The sequence below is a fragment of the Gossypium raimondii genome, chromosome 11 (assembly GCF_025698545.1).
Source record: "Gossypium raimondii isolate GPD5lz chromosome 11, ASM2569854v1, whole genome shotgun sequence".
Classification (NCBI taxonomy): Eukaryota; Viridiplantae; Streptophyta; class Magnoliopsida; order Malvales; family Malvaceae; genus Gossypium; species Gossypium raimondii.
In genome coordinates, this window is record NC_068575.1 from 47,925,285 (window position 1) to 47,940,564 (window position 15,280).

At 34.1% G+C, this 15,280-nt stretch overlaps 1 protein-coding gene and 1 long non-coding RNA gene across 2 annotated transcripts; one reads left to right on the forward strand and one right to left on the reverse strand.

Annotated features, from left to right (window-relative positions):
* Positions 1 to 35: 35 nt before the first annotated feature.
* Positions 36 to 9,056, reverse strand: LOC105803469 (fatty acid hydroperoxide lyase, chloroplastic). Its single transcript, XM_012635681.2, is given in 3 exon segments — positions 36 to 434; positions 437 to 1,169; positions 8,337 to 9,056. Coding segments are annotated over 3 exon segments (1,536 nt in total). The 5' UTR covers positions 8,841 to 9,056; the 3' UTR covers positions 36 to 135.
* On the forward strand, positions 3,667 to 8,063 carry LOC128034866 (uncharacterized). The gene is made up of 2 exons (XR_008190928.1): positions 3,667 to 3,898; positions 7,790 to 8,063. It is a non-coding gene; the product is annotated as an uncharacterized LOC128034866 (long non-coding RNA).
* Positions 9,057 to 15,280: the final 6,224 nt, after the last annotated feature.

Sequence of the window (15,280 nt, forward strand, 5' to 3'; positions counted from 1 at the left end):
CATTTTTCTTTTTTATGGATTTTCACTAGCGTTGATGACGCAAATTAATCATTATTCATTCCAATATATTTGAAGAAAGGAACATTTGTTCAGAGAAAATATAGTATATATTCTCTACTCCTATCTAATTTATCATCAATTTGCCTTCTCAACGGCTGTTATTTTACCAGAATCCCCACTGATTGAATCATACCTTTGAAATATGCGAGCTACAATTAATGAAGCTGACATTGTCACAAAATCCTTTGCTGCACATTGCTTGTTAGACTCAGTCGGTGATCCGGTCTGCGGCCCATTCGACCAGAACAAGTAACTCAGTAATTCTTTCCCTTTCCCCACAAACCGGTCCGGTTTAAAACTCTCTGGTTCATCAAAAACATTACTGTCCCTCATGGCCAAAGGCTGATACCCACAAAGCAACTCACCTTTTTTATGTCGAAAGCCGAGTCATGAGAAGCGAGTTGAAAATCCTTCCTAGCTCGTGCGTACTGAAGTTGAACCGGTGGGTTCATACGCAACGTCTCATAAACAACTGAGTTCACCAGCTCCATGTCTTTCAACGAGTCAAAACTCAAACCAGATGAGGACGACCCACATACTCGTTTCACTTCGTCTCTTAACCTAGCCTGTAATCCAGTTTTATCACTGGCTATGGTGCCGATCAATGTGGGTAAAAAGAGGGAGAAACCACCGAAGGCATTGAACCCAAGAGTGAATATCAAGTTGTTGATGGAGTCGGATGCGGAAAGACCGAACTCCTGTTCACCGCGCTGAACAACTTCTTTACCGTGCCGCTCAATGAAGCTATAGAGCTTTTGGTAGCCCCCACTTACGAGGGCGGAAGGGTAAGTGTAGGAGTGAAGAAATACCTCAACTAGGGGCTGAAAAGCTAGGACAGGGACGGTGGGGAGGAGTTGGAGGCCGAGCCATAAGTTGATGGTCAAGGGACCAGAATTGGCAACGGCGGGGTCGAGGGCAGGGTCAGCTCCGAGGAGGGACTTGCTGAGGAAGTAGAAGAGGAAGGTTTGGAGGTGGGAGAAGAAGGAGGAGGTGCCGTTGGTGGAGATTTCGGATTCAACGGTGTCGAAGAATTTGTCGAGGTTGGCTTGGAGTTCGGCCACCCACACCTTGGAGCTCCGCTTCAGGATGTCTAGGGAAAAGTTCTTCAGCTGTTGAATTCAAACACCGGATATTGCAATCTCAGTAACATGCAAAGTTGATCTAATGTCTAACCTTGCCTCGCCCATTTGATATATTTGTAGATATATGAGAAGTTCCATTTTTCTCCATTTCTCTCTCTTTCTTTTACACTTTTTTTTTTTGTTAATTTGAATATGGGTTTATTTGGTGAGGATTAATTGTATATTTTAATTTAAAATTTTATTTGAAATGATGATTTAACGTGTCATGTTAGTTTATGATTATACTGTTAATGACAATTAACAGCTTAGTGATTAAAATATTACAACACGATAACACAACATTTTAAACATAAGTGATTAAAATATAAGTTGAGGTATACTTCAACCTTTAATCATACCTCATTTTTCAAATCTTTTCCTATTCTAAATGGTCACATCATAAATAAATAACTTTGTTATTTATATTTTAAGAATTATTATAAATATTAAATTAAACAATCAAATAGATTCAACTAATTTGAATAAAATCTGAAGTCAGGAATTTGGAATTTTATTTTGAGGGGACAATTGTACTAAATGATCTAAAAAGGTTAACTTCATGGAATATGTTCTTGCTTTAACATTTAAAAATCAAATTCTTTTTAAATCGGTCTCCGTAAATTTGTATAATTTCATTTTTAAAGTGTCCCTAATAATGTCGTTTACACTTTACAGTCAGATAGAGAGTTTTAGCTCTTTTCTTTTAATCCATAACGTATGATAAGATTAAGTTATAAATAAAAATCTAAAATTGATTTTTAGACTGCCATTTTAATTTAATTTAACATATGGACACCTATATTGTCAAAATCCCCACACATTTACCTAAGAGAAAATTTAGGTTAAATAAAATTGTTTCTAAAAACGCTCTCTGGATTATGTTGGATATCATAATCTCAACCAGTGTTTGTGAGGGAGATAGAGATGAGGATCGTAACACAAAGAAGGTTAGATTCTAAGAAATAGGTGATGACCATGGGGAAAATATGGTGGTTGATTCTGTCCCGGTGTTCAGAACCTCTTGGAAGGACAAGTTATTGGAAGGGAGAGTCGTTGGTTCTGCTACTTCTCCTATGACTTTGGAAAGTTGTACTAATGAGGAATTTGATTTTGAAGATGGTGATATCTCAAGATCTACTGTCAATGGAATCCTGGCCATTGACTTCTCTAAACGAATTCAGAAGCAACTGGTTAAGAACATGGACTCAACGGTTGTGGTTAAATTGCTGGGGTGCAACATAGGGTACGGAGTCCATTTGAATCAGATGATGTAGAGAATGGATACTATCTGGTAAGATTTCAAAACAAAACAGACTATAAAATGGTTTTAACGCAGGGTCCAGCCATGGTCGATGGATTTTAATCCTCTAAAACCCTTTCCAAGCATGGTTCTGGCTTGGATCCACTTTCTTGGGTTACCGGGGTTCCTGTACAAGTGGCGAGTTTTAGGAGAAATCAAAAATTTGGTTGGAAAAGTAACCAAACTTGACATAAAAATCGACAATGGGGCGAGCGGTAGATTCGCTAGAATGGCAGTTTTTGTGGACTTAGAGAAACCGCTCACCTCTCAAATTTTAGTTAATAGGAAAGTTCAAAAAGTTGAGTTTGAAGCTTTACCAGCTGTTTGCTTTAGCTATGGTCGTTATGGTCCTTTGAAAGGCCTCTGTCTTTCTACATTAATAGATCAGAATATAGACGTTGATAAAGGAAGGGTCTTCGATTCGTTGGCCAAGGAATTCAATTCGACGGCGATGGGGGATTCATTTGGGCCATGGGTGATCGTTGAACGTAAATATAGGCGTTATCAGGTTGGCATTCAATCTCATAAGGCAAAAATTATGGCTAGGAGATTGGAAGGGTCTAGATTTGAAGCCTTGAATTCGCTGGATGTAATTTCTGTTGAAAAGGGGGAAGGTGAATCTGCTACTTTGGGGGCTAAGTTCTAGCAAAGACCTTTTATAAAAAATTTAAAAGGTAAAAGAAAATGGCCGAGAATTGGGCCGTCGGATGGAGAAATGAAAGATAGTAAAAATATGGGCCAATCACCTGTAATGAGGACCAACGAGCTGAGGGGAAATTTTTCATTTGAGAAGGACGGGCTTGGGACTGGAAATGTTGGTGAGGGCTTGGATAAATCGGCTGGGCATGCGGGGGTTGTGAGTGGGCTAGTGCAGCTGGAGATTCAACATAGTTTGGATGCCCCTTCTCAAAAGCATGCTGGACAGGCCTGGGGTCATTCGACCAAGAGGGAACCAGCAGGTATTAATATTCTTAAAAATGCTTCTCCTACTATTCTATTTGATAATTCTTCTATGCACATTAATCCTACTTTTGAAAGCCCTATAAAGACAGTGGTGGACTTGAATGCAGAATTTCTAGACCCTAATAGGCATTCAGTAGTTACATTCAAAGAAAATTTTGACCTAAATTCCTTAACGAATAAGGTTAAAGATGGGGCATTGTCTTGTGAAAATCCCATTGATAATGCCAAAAAAGGTTGTTTCTGGTGGTAAAAGAGCAAAATGCCGTCTTGGCAATATCATTAACATATCGATTAAGAGCCATGGGGGACACTTTAAAATTGTTGGTAGTTCTCGTTTTCCACTCCCTAAAGCTATGAATTCCATGGCAAAAATTCTCAGCACTCAAATGGAGTTGGTAAAGGAAAATACGGATGTTCTTAATGTCAGTGCTGATTCACCGAATGCCTCTTAATGGTTGGTTCTCTTCTACCCTTTTAATAATTTTTTTTTATAAATTTTACGATTTTTTGTTGGAATTGTCAAGGTTGTGCAAGCTTGAAGTTTCTTTGTGTTTTTTATAAATATAATAAGGAACATAGACCAGATTTGATTGGCCTTTTCGAAACAAGGGTCAGTGGTAGCAAAGCAGACTCGGCCATTGCAAAACTTAGATTCTAGTATTCGCATTGGGTAGAGGCTATCTGATTTTCAGGTTGTATTTGGATTGGGTGGTTGGAATCGGTGTTTGTTGAGGTCCTCAAAAGTCATCCTCAGTTCATTCTAGTTAAGATTGTTAGCAACATGGTCAAATGACCATTTTATGTCATCTTCGTTTATGGTAGTCATGATAGTCCGAAACAGAGATTTCTTTGGGGAGCTTTGCAAAGACTTGTTCCATTTGATGGGTCTTCATGGTTGGCGATTAGGGATTTTAATGCCATTTTATCTCATTCCGAAAAAGAGGGGGGCGAAGCATTGGGAAAAGGTGTCCACTATTTGGGGATTTCATAGATTTGTCTAAATTGCATGATTTGGGTTTCAAGGGACCACAATTTACTTGGCAGAGAAGTGGGGTTGATGAGAGATTGGATAGGGTTATCTGTAATGATGATTGGGTTTTTCTTTTCCGAACTCCATTGTGACGCACTTACCTCATCTTAAGTCTGATCATAGGCTATTGTGTTTATCTTTAAAGCCTGAATGTCACATTTCAAGGGGACGTCCTTTTAGGTTTGTAGCAGGTTGGATTAAGCACCTAGCTTTCTCGAATTTTGTTAAAGAAAAATGTGAGGACTTATAAAACATGATTTTGGTGCACTTAGAATTTACAGAGCATGTCAAAAAATAGAACAAGAAGGTGTATGGGCACATTATTTCTTGTAAGAGGCATTTGACTTGGAAACTAAATAATATTCAAGATGCACTGGAAAAAAGGAATCGACCTACCTTAGCCAGGTCAAAATTGAAGTTAGAAATAAATTTAAAAGTGTTTTACATAATGAGAAGATCATTTGGTGCCAAAAGCTAGGTGTGATTGGTTATTACTTGGTGATCGTAATACTAATTTATGGAAAGGTTGGGTCATAATATTCGCTCAGCCATTGATCCTGGTAGTTGGACTCCCATTCGCCTTGCTCGCACAGGTCCACCTTTGTTCCATCTCTTTTTTGTAGATGATTTGATTATTTTTGGACATGCGGAAGAATCTCAAGCCAAGGTTATTAAGAATATTTTTTATCAGTTCTGTGGTTATTCGGGTTAAAGGATTAAAATGCAAAAAACTAATATTTTCTTTTCCAAATGAGTTGATGGTAACCTTAGGAGATATCTAAGTAAAAGCTTCGAATTCCAGGAAGTGAGTAACTTGGGCTTTTATCGTGGTGTTCCTCTTCTTCATGAGAAGGTCTTTAACAACACTTGAGATTTGTTCTGACAATGGCTAGTAATAAATTGTCTAGCTAGGATGTCAGACAGCTCTCTTTAGTTGGGAGGGTGACCTTGGCTTAGTCGATTTTGCTCTCAATCCCGAGTTACTTTATGAAAACTATGCTAATTCCTCAAGGCCTTTGTAATGAGATTGAGCGCATAGTCTAACAATTTATATGAAGCTCCTATAATGGTGGTAAGAAGATGGCTTTAGTTAGTTGGGACTCGATGTGTCAACTTAAATCAAATGAGGTCTAGGGTTGTGACACTTGAAAGAGTATAACTCTTCTTTTATGATGAAGATCAGTTTTAATATCGTCTGAAACTCTAAGGCTCTTTGGGTTAAGGCCCTACGATTGAAGTATGGGGTTCAAAAAAGTTTACCTGAGACTTTATCAAGAGAAAATTGTTCTTTTTTATGGAGATCTCTCTCTAAGGTTTGGCCCCTCTTACGGAAAAATTTAATATGGTCTATTGGAGATGGGAGTTGTATTAACTACTGTCGATATCCTTGGATCCCAAATTATGGACCATTGTTTGAACAGGTACCTTCCATTGCTAATCTTAATATGGACTACCCTCTTAGAGACATGGTCACTGAAGATGGTTCGTGGAATTTAGAGCTATTTCGTCTTTGGGTTTCTGAAGAGGTCATTAGTAGGATCGTAGGTGTCCCACCGCCTCATCCATCTTTTAGACCAAATAAAATTATCTGGCAAGGCACTATGAATGGCTCCTTTTCTCTCAAAAGTGCCTATGGTAAGTTACGAGAAGGTGTTTTGAACTTAAAATATTCGATTTGGCAGCTTCCGTAGAAGTTTCAAGGACCTCAACATGTTAGATTCTTTATCGGGCTTACCCTTAAACAACGCTTACTTATGAATGCGAAAAGGGTAAGGAGAGGAGTTGGTAATGATAGTACGTGTGGTCTTTGTAGTCAAGATTTCGAAAAGGTTTTACACGTCCTGAGTGACTGTCCCGCGGCTAGAGAAATTTGGAACAAATTTATTCCAAGAGAAAGGTTATCTAGCTTCTACTCCGGAACATTATTCAAATGGATGTCAGGTAATCTTCAAAATAATCAGTATCCCATTTTGGGTGGGGTTTTTTGGTCGTGTCTATTTGGAATTATTTCTTGGCGCATTTGGAAGAACCATAACATGTTTATGTTTCAAGGCATCTCTTGGAGCATTGATGAAATTATCAAAGTTTCCTTTAGCTGGGCTAGACAGTATGCCTTAATTTCGAAGCTTTTTCCTCACAAAAAGTTCAACTCTAGTGGTAGTTCTTAGCTTTCTTGTAATTGGGTGTGCTTGAACACAAACAGTTCGGTATGAGTTAATGAGGGTTTTGCTGGGTTTTGCTGCGACTGGTGGTTTAGTGAGGGATCATAACAAACGGTGGATGTTCGATTTTGATAGATATTTAGGAAATTGCACAATTTCAAAGTGTGAGCTATGGGGTATATTGGGTGGTGTGAAGCTTATTTCTAATCATTGTGTGGAAAGAGTCTTAATTCAAATAGATTGCCTTGAAGCCGTTAATGCCATTCAGGAGGGCTCTATCAGAGATTCTAATTCTGCCTTGATTAGAAAAATTCATCAGCTCTTGGGAAATTTTAAACATTGGAAGATTCAACATATTCCTAGGAAAGAAAATGTTTTTACGAACAACCTTGTTAAGATGATGTGAGACAGAAGAACCGGATTAAGATTATTTAAAGACTCTCCCTTAAAAAAGCTAGTTTAACTTAGTTTTATTGTCATTTTTTCAAAAAAAAAAAAACATATATTACCTTTCTTAGTATTTGTTTATTTTGCTAAATTCATTATTTTATCCCAATACCAGCAATGATTGCTGCTGTTCCGGTCTTTCTCCATATTCCTAAACGTGTTTTTTTTTAAATTTTACAAAGGAATAAAATTAAAAAATAATTAAGGTTAAAATGTGCTGTTAGTCCCTCTATTTTGACAATATTTGAGATCTAATCTTTATATTTAAAAGTTAATTTTTCATTTAAAGATCTTAATCCAATCATTAAAATTATAAATATTTTCTGTCAAAATTGTCAACTTAAAATTTTGATTAAGTTGTCCTCACATAATATAGTATATAATTGACAGAAAATAAACATGTTTAATTAACAAATTTTGATAGAATCTATTAGAGAATAATAATGATTGGGGCTAAAATTTTAAATTGAAAATAGAAATATTAAAATTTTAACTTTTAAAGTAAAAGACCAAATTTCAAATTCTATACAAGTACAGGGATTAACCAATCAATTAATAATACTTTTCATGTTATTAATGAATTAAATCAACGTGTTTGGTTGGAAGTATTATTTAGTTTTCCTGCCTTGTCTATTTCTCCCTGATTTTTCTTAAGATCCAATCAATTAAGAATCCATCTTGATCCAGTGTTTTAATTTGTACGCAGAAGAAACTAAAGGACAGGACAAGCCATAAATATGTGGTCCCCTCCTTTGGTCCACCCGCAGTGGGGGCGTCCTAAAAACAGCCTAAGCTTTTTTAGTTGTTTTTCATGACAAGTAATTTTTGTCTTCTTTTACAAATGGTGATTTTTGATTGGCGATGTATTTATGTGTGATTATTATAAAGATAATAGTGATGATGAAATAAAATATTGTAATGTGAGATAAAAAGTAAGTTAAATACATCATATCTAATCGCCCATCCAAACTCATTAAAAGTCGGGACGCAAAAAACACTTTCAAAGGGAAAATGATTCATAGTTAGGAAGAATCATCCCTTCTCTTTTCTTTAATTATTATTAAATAAATATATTTATCAGAGTCAAAACCTGATCTTCAAATATTTAAAAAACTCTCTGCTTACTTGTGATTTTTTTTCCTTTTATATAAAAAATGGAAAAAAAAGACCCAGAATCATGGAAGAAATTGTTGAATCAGGTAGAGTTTTTAAGTGAATATTGAAGGGAAAAAAATTGAGAAAAGCAAGCGTACCTGGGCATGTTTAGGCTCAGAGGTATCGAGATAAGCACAAACCCTAGTATTTCCGGTGTAGCCGACGCTAGGCATGAAATCCCCTAACAAAACATCTTTTTTCTCCACGATTTCCATGTCGAAAAGATGAGCGAATGATTTGCAGTCAACAATGGCGACGACGTTGGGGTTCACTCGCAGGAAGAAAGGGAAACTTGGGGGAACATTGGTACGGAAAACCGTGCTCTTGTGCTTCTCCATTCTCGACCGGAAGAAGGTGTCTGGTCCTTGGAACCAGAAGTAATCTAGACGGTCGGATATCGGTCCTACCAAAGGCCACCCGTAGGATCCTGGTATTGTACGGAGTGGGAGGCTGCTTGCTTGCCTTGATGAAGATGGTGATGATGGTGTTGACAGTGACTGAGTTGCCAACGGCGAAGAAGAAGATGATGGTGTTGACGATGACGATGACGGTGGCATATTCATCATTCTACTCATCATCATGGTTGCCGTTGCCATGGCCATGGAGCAGTAGCTAGAGTGTTTACTGTGTCTCTTTTATTCTCCACAATTCTGCCTTTACAGGATTAGCTTACCTTGTAAGTAGGGAAATGACTAAATTTGGATAGGATACATCATGAGCTACTCGGAAATTTTGGAAAATTAAGTAAGAAGGTTTTGTTTGGATAATGGGAAAAAAGAGGGAGAAAAAAATCAGAGGTTATAATGACATGGTGTTTATAATGAGATTTCTTGGATTTATATACACTATTCAACCTCTTGTATTAATTGCATATTTTCGTTTTACACCCATACTTTACTAGTGAATGCTTTTACGTTGCAAGTCCCTCCACATTTTTATTTTTAAGAATTTATTATTCTTACTTTTCAATTTTAAAATTTAAGTCTAATTATTAACACTTTAAATTTTTTATTAAATTTATTGACACAATATTTTAATATAAAATACTCACTTATTAATTGTGTAATATAAAAATGACATTATAATGAAATTTATATTTTAAATTTGAAAAGTAAAAGGCGAAATTCATAAAATTAAAATAAAAGACTAGCTTTTAAATATATAAAAACTATATGTACTTTTTGGTCCTTTGATTTTAATCAAGAAAAATGTGTCTCCTTACAAAAGAAAAAGAAAAAGAAAAAAAATGGTGAATTATTCGGGTAATTTACCAATAAAAGCCGTTTTTTTTCAAAATTTACCGAAATGGGCCGATTTTTTTATTATTTACCGGAATGGGCCATTTTCCGCGAAATCGCGTTCACGTCAGCGTGATGTCAGGGTACGTGTCAGGACATTGCGTCCACGTCAACGCGATTTGCTGACATGGATGAACAGTTTATGTTTTTAAGCTTGGAAAACTTTAAAAGGCCATAACTTTTTGATTTTTTTTAAAGGCCATAACTTTGAAAGGCGGTTTGCCGCACTTTTCGTCGAAAAATATCCTTTTTTGCCCCTAAATTTTGATTTTTTCGGTTTAAAATTAAATTTTGAAACATTCAAATCATTATTTTCCTTATTTATTTGAAGTAAACACCGGATCTTTTTTTACAGAATTGTCTTATATCATCCTGTTATAGGTATAAGTCAGCTCATTCCACTTTTGAGAAGTTCCCTAAAATTTTCCATTTTATTCAATTTAGTCCCTAAAACCTAAATAGTCATATTTTCAAATCTAAGCTTCGTTTTTCAATTCAAATTCAATTTCAACCTTCCATAACATTCAAATATTCTTAAATACAAAAATTTCACGCTAATTTTGAAATAATTACATTTTAGTCCCTATACTCGTAACTAACAAATTATACTTTACAAATTAGTCCCTATTCATCTCTAAGCAGTTTGTCAGCGCGTAGATCTCGAAAATTTATTCGAAATAAAATAAAATCGTCTCAATCGGACAACCGAGCCAAAAGTTATGGCCTTTCAAAGTTTTTCAAGCTAAAAAACATAAACTGTTCATGCCACGTCAGCAAATCGCGTCCTCTAGGGCGCGATTTTCATCCACGTCAGCAATTCGCGCTGATGTGGACGCGATTTTGCAGAAAATGGACCATTCCGGTAAATAATTAAATAGTTGGCCCATTTCGGTAAATTTTGAAAAAAAAGGGCTTTTATTGGTAAATTACCCGAATTATTCCAAAGAGCGCAATGTAGAATCTGTCTGTAAGTTGTAAACCAAGAACAAGGGTAGGAGATAGATAGGGACGTAGTCATAAGAGCATATCAACATCAATAAATCTAACTGTGAAACGTAACAAGGAGAATGGGTATGGCTCCTAGATTTGCCTAACCATGTACCTGTGGGAAGGAGAGAAAAACAAAAAAGAAAAGAGAAAGGAAAAGAAAAAAAGTTTAAATATAAAATTGGTGATTGAATTTGTCTTTTTTTTTTTTTTCAAATTGATATTTATGGTTTTCTTTTCCTAGATTGGTACCTAAATTTTTTTTTTCTGTCAACTAGATCTGTACCTGAGCCTAACGCCGTTAAGTTCAGGACAGATGGCGGAATAAGATTGTGACACGTGACATAAATGACGTCATGATGAGGTCATAATCTAAAAATCAAAAAATAAATATGTTTTAAAAATATTTCCATTTTTCCCTTCTTTTTCCCTATTTCCTTTTTCTTTTATTCTTTGTATTTTTTCGTCTTCCTCACCATCCAACATAACCCGGGTTTTTTACAAAATTATTATAAAAAAATAAAAAATAACCAAAATATTATAACTTTTTTTATTTATCAAAATATTATAAAATTTTTTTATTTATCAAAATATACCAAAAAAAACAGAAAAAAAACCTGACACAGCCTGATCAGGCCAATCACATTGGAGGCACCAAAGGTGCCAATGAGATTGGCGGCACCAATGGTGCCAAAGGACTAAAATGTAACTATCTGCAGTTTTAAGGACCTGATATGCAAATTTACCATTTTATATTTTGAAAGTGAATTGTTGCTGTGTGTGTGGGGCGCACTAAAATTGAAATATGGCTAATTGCCTTCTAAGCCCTCCTTGTTTATTATTTTCTTTTTATTCCCCTTCAACTCACTTTTTTATTTAATAAACAAGCCCTCAACCTATTTTTGTAGTTAAATAAGCTCTTAATCTATGATTTTTACTCATAAAAGCCCTTTATTTTATTCTTAAAGTAAATATATTTTACCTAAAGTAAAGCTATTTAAAAAGTATAAACTAATTAGCATTTTATGTATTATTTTAGTAATTTGATGAGAATAGTTTATTTAAAAATTTACTAAATTTGATGAGAATAATTTATAATTATAATTTATTTTTCTATTTGGGTTACATTTATGGGTGATCGGTTTTATTATTACTTCTAGTTTTCCAATAAGGCATGCATGGTATTTCTATTAATTTTTAATTAAATCTAATATTAGTTAAGTGATAATTAAGATAGAGTTATTAAATGAGAATAGTTTATTAAATTAAAATAGAGTTATCACTTAACTAATATTAGATTTAATTAAAAAATTAATAGAAATACTGTGCATGCCTTATTGAAAACCGTATAATAATAAAACCGATCACCCGTAAATGTAACCCAAATAGAAAAATAAATTATAATTATAAATTATTCTCATCAAATTTAGTAAATTTTCTAAATAAACTATTCTCATCAAATTACCAAAATAATGCATAAAATGCTAATTAGTTTATACTTTTTAAATAGCTTTACTTTAGGTAAAATATATTTACTTTAAGAATAAAATAAAGGGCTTTTATGAGTAAAAATCATAGATTAAGAGCTTATTTAACTACAAAAATAGGTTGAGGGCTTGTTTATTAAATAAAAAAGTGAGTTGAAGGGGAATAAAAAGAAAATAATAAACAAGGAGGGCTTAGAAGGCAATTAGCTACATTTCAATTTTAGTGCGCCCCCCACACACACAGCAACAATTCACTTTCAAAATATAAAATGGTAAATTTGCATATCAGGTCCTTAAAACTGCAGATAGTTACATTTTAGTCCTTTGGCACAATTGGTGCCTCCAATCTCATTGGCACCATTGGTGCCACTAATCTCATTGGCACCTTTGGTGCCTCCAATGTGATTGGCTTGATCAAGCTGTGTCAGGTTTTTTTTTCTATTTTTTTGGTATATTTTGGTAAATAAAAATTTTTTATAATATTTTGGTAAATAAAAAAAAGTTATAATATTTTGGTTATTTTTTTATTTTTTTATAATAATTTTGTAAAAAACCCACATAATCTCATTTTGATTTTGTATTTTAATTTATTTTTCATGTTTTTCCTTTGGTCCTAACAATTTTAACCCCAAATCTAAAATTGCACCAAAATAAAGAGTATTCAAAACATGGGTCAATTTAGTCACTTTCTTGTAATTTTTATGTTTTCAAAATCCTAGGAGCTCAAGCTAATTGAACCATGTCATATTTTATGATACCGTTAAAGTTTGAGGATGTTACTATTGTTGAATATTTAAAATTTTAGGGACCAATTTGATAGATTTTAAGTTTAGTATTGAAAAAAAGACTAATTTGTAAAGTCAATTGATAATTTTGTGCAATAGGGACTAAATTGCATAAATTTCAAAATTTGGGGTAGAAATGAGAAATAGGAAGTTAAATTAGGCCTAGAGTGAAATCGGTATAAAAATTGGTGATTAAATTTGAAAGTTATTTTAGTCCTGATTTTAGGGACTAAATTGAATAAAATGTAAAACTTGTATAAAATAGCAAATGATTGTGAAAATGGTTGTGTATTGACAATTTTATATGTTTATGCTAATCTGTAGCTAACGTTGACTCGGATTCCTCGAAAAAGAAAGGAAAAGACAAAATCGTCAACGAATAGCTCAGAGTTTTCGGTTTGTATTTTTATAACCCGAATATTTTCAATTGTTGCATTCACGAGCTGCACTACATGGTAATAACATAAGGTAAGCTGGAAGTGATAGGACAAGCTGAATTGAACCGATTCAAATTAGTTGTTTGTGATAAGGCCTAAATTGAATAAATTTGAAAATATGATATATTGTTATAATTGTGCATTTGAGTTCAACTAGTGATGAATTATGCTGTCACATATGTGATTTAGTGATTGGTTGATGAAATTATATTATAGAACTGAGAAATTGAGTATAAATGAAATTGAAACAATGGTGGATAATGGATATTAGTTTATAAGCTTGGAATTATGGATTTGGTTTTGTACGATCTAATCAATTCGATTGAGATAGAGAAATGTATATGCTTCAACTATAATAGCTCGGTGTAAGATTTGTAAATAGGTTAAATAATTAGGTGATGTAATAGGATTTCTAGATTAACATGTTAAAATGCATTATAGAATTTATATTATGTTTTAATGTTCGATTATAGAAATACCACTAAGTTATACTCAGCGTATGGTTTTGTTTTCTGTGCACAAGTTAGATACCTTACAATTTGAACGTCGACTTAGCATCTAGTAACAAATCCCGAACTCACACGTCGGTGATGTGTTCATTTTAGTATTGGCATGTACCTAGGATGTCTTATGTTTATATAGATTGTATTGGTATTTTGAGAAATTATATGTATACATATATATATATATATGTGTGTGTGTGTGTAGTATAAGTAATGGCAATGATCATGTTAATGGTATTTGGTTGAGTACTTGGATTGTATAGTTGATAACTTAATTTCTAACTAGGTAAGGTGTTATAAAATAGATGTGCAAAAAGTGACTCTTATGCCTATATTATGCTTGAAATGGTTTGGTAGTTTTGGTGTATATGGAATGAAGTTGAATAGGAGTCAATTTGAGATTGTTTCAAATGGTTAGTTTGGTGTTAATTGAATCATAGTTTGAAGTGCCTTGGAGGACATATTGAAATGGTATGCACATAATGTTTTAGTTTATTTTGGATTATTGATTGAGGTGCCAATTATGGCATATTGGTTAAGCACATAGGTTGGTTGTTATAAATGATAATGTTGGTTTGAATTTGATGCTTTTGAATTGGTTTGGATGTGATTAAATGGATGCTTGTTGCTTAAGTTAATGTAGGTTGAATAGATTGAATTGAAAGGTATTTTTTAGGTACACACGACTTAGCACACAGCCGTGTGCCCTATACGGCCTAAGACACAATTGTGTGGCTTGTGGTTTTGGTTGATTTTTGGTGCACACAGCCAAAGTTTGTTACACAACCCAGGGACACGGTTGTGTGATGTATTTTTGAATATTTACACATTTGACCTACACGGCCTCGACCATTTCACACAGTCAGGGGGCACAGTCGCGTGACCCCTATTTTCAAATTGATCATTGTTTAATATCGAATTATTTTTAACCTTCCATATGCTCGTTATAAATCCGAAATAGATTGAATAGCATGATATACTTGCTCCTATGTGATAAATTGATATTTATTTGAGATTTTGATAAATAAATTGCATGTAATTGTTTGATATTTGTTCCTAGCATTTTATAACTCGGGTTTGGCGACCAAATTGGGTAAGGGGTGTTACACAACCATCATTATTAAATAAGATATATTGATTTGCTTTACCTTCAACTCAACACCGTAAGAGTCAAGGTCCTTGAATCTGTACTAGATGCATTTTTTGTATTGATAAATATTGGGTTAAAAAAATGACAGTTGCATTTCCCATGAAAGAACTTGAAACCTATGGATGTTGATAGGGGTGTAGCCAAACGGGGCAAGTAGGGACTTTGGTGTATGACTCGGTTCCAATGGTGTCAAAAAATACGATTTTAGAGCCCCGTTTTCATAAATATTAAATAGGAAAATTTATGGGGCTAGTATATAGATGAATTGAAATTTGGTTCAGTAATTTAGCCGAAATTATAGTTAATTAAGACCCAGGAACTAAATTGTAAAAGTTCAATCGCTATCAAGTTTTAATTTACAAAAGGCTTAGGGACTTAAATAACAATTAATCAAA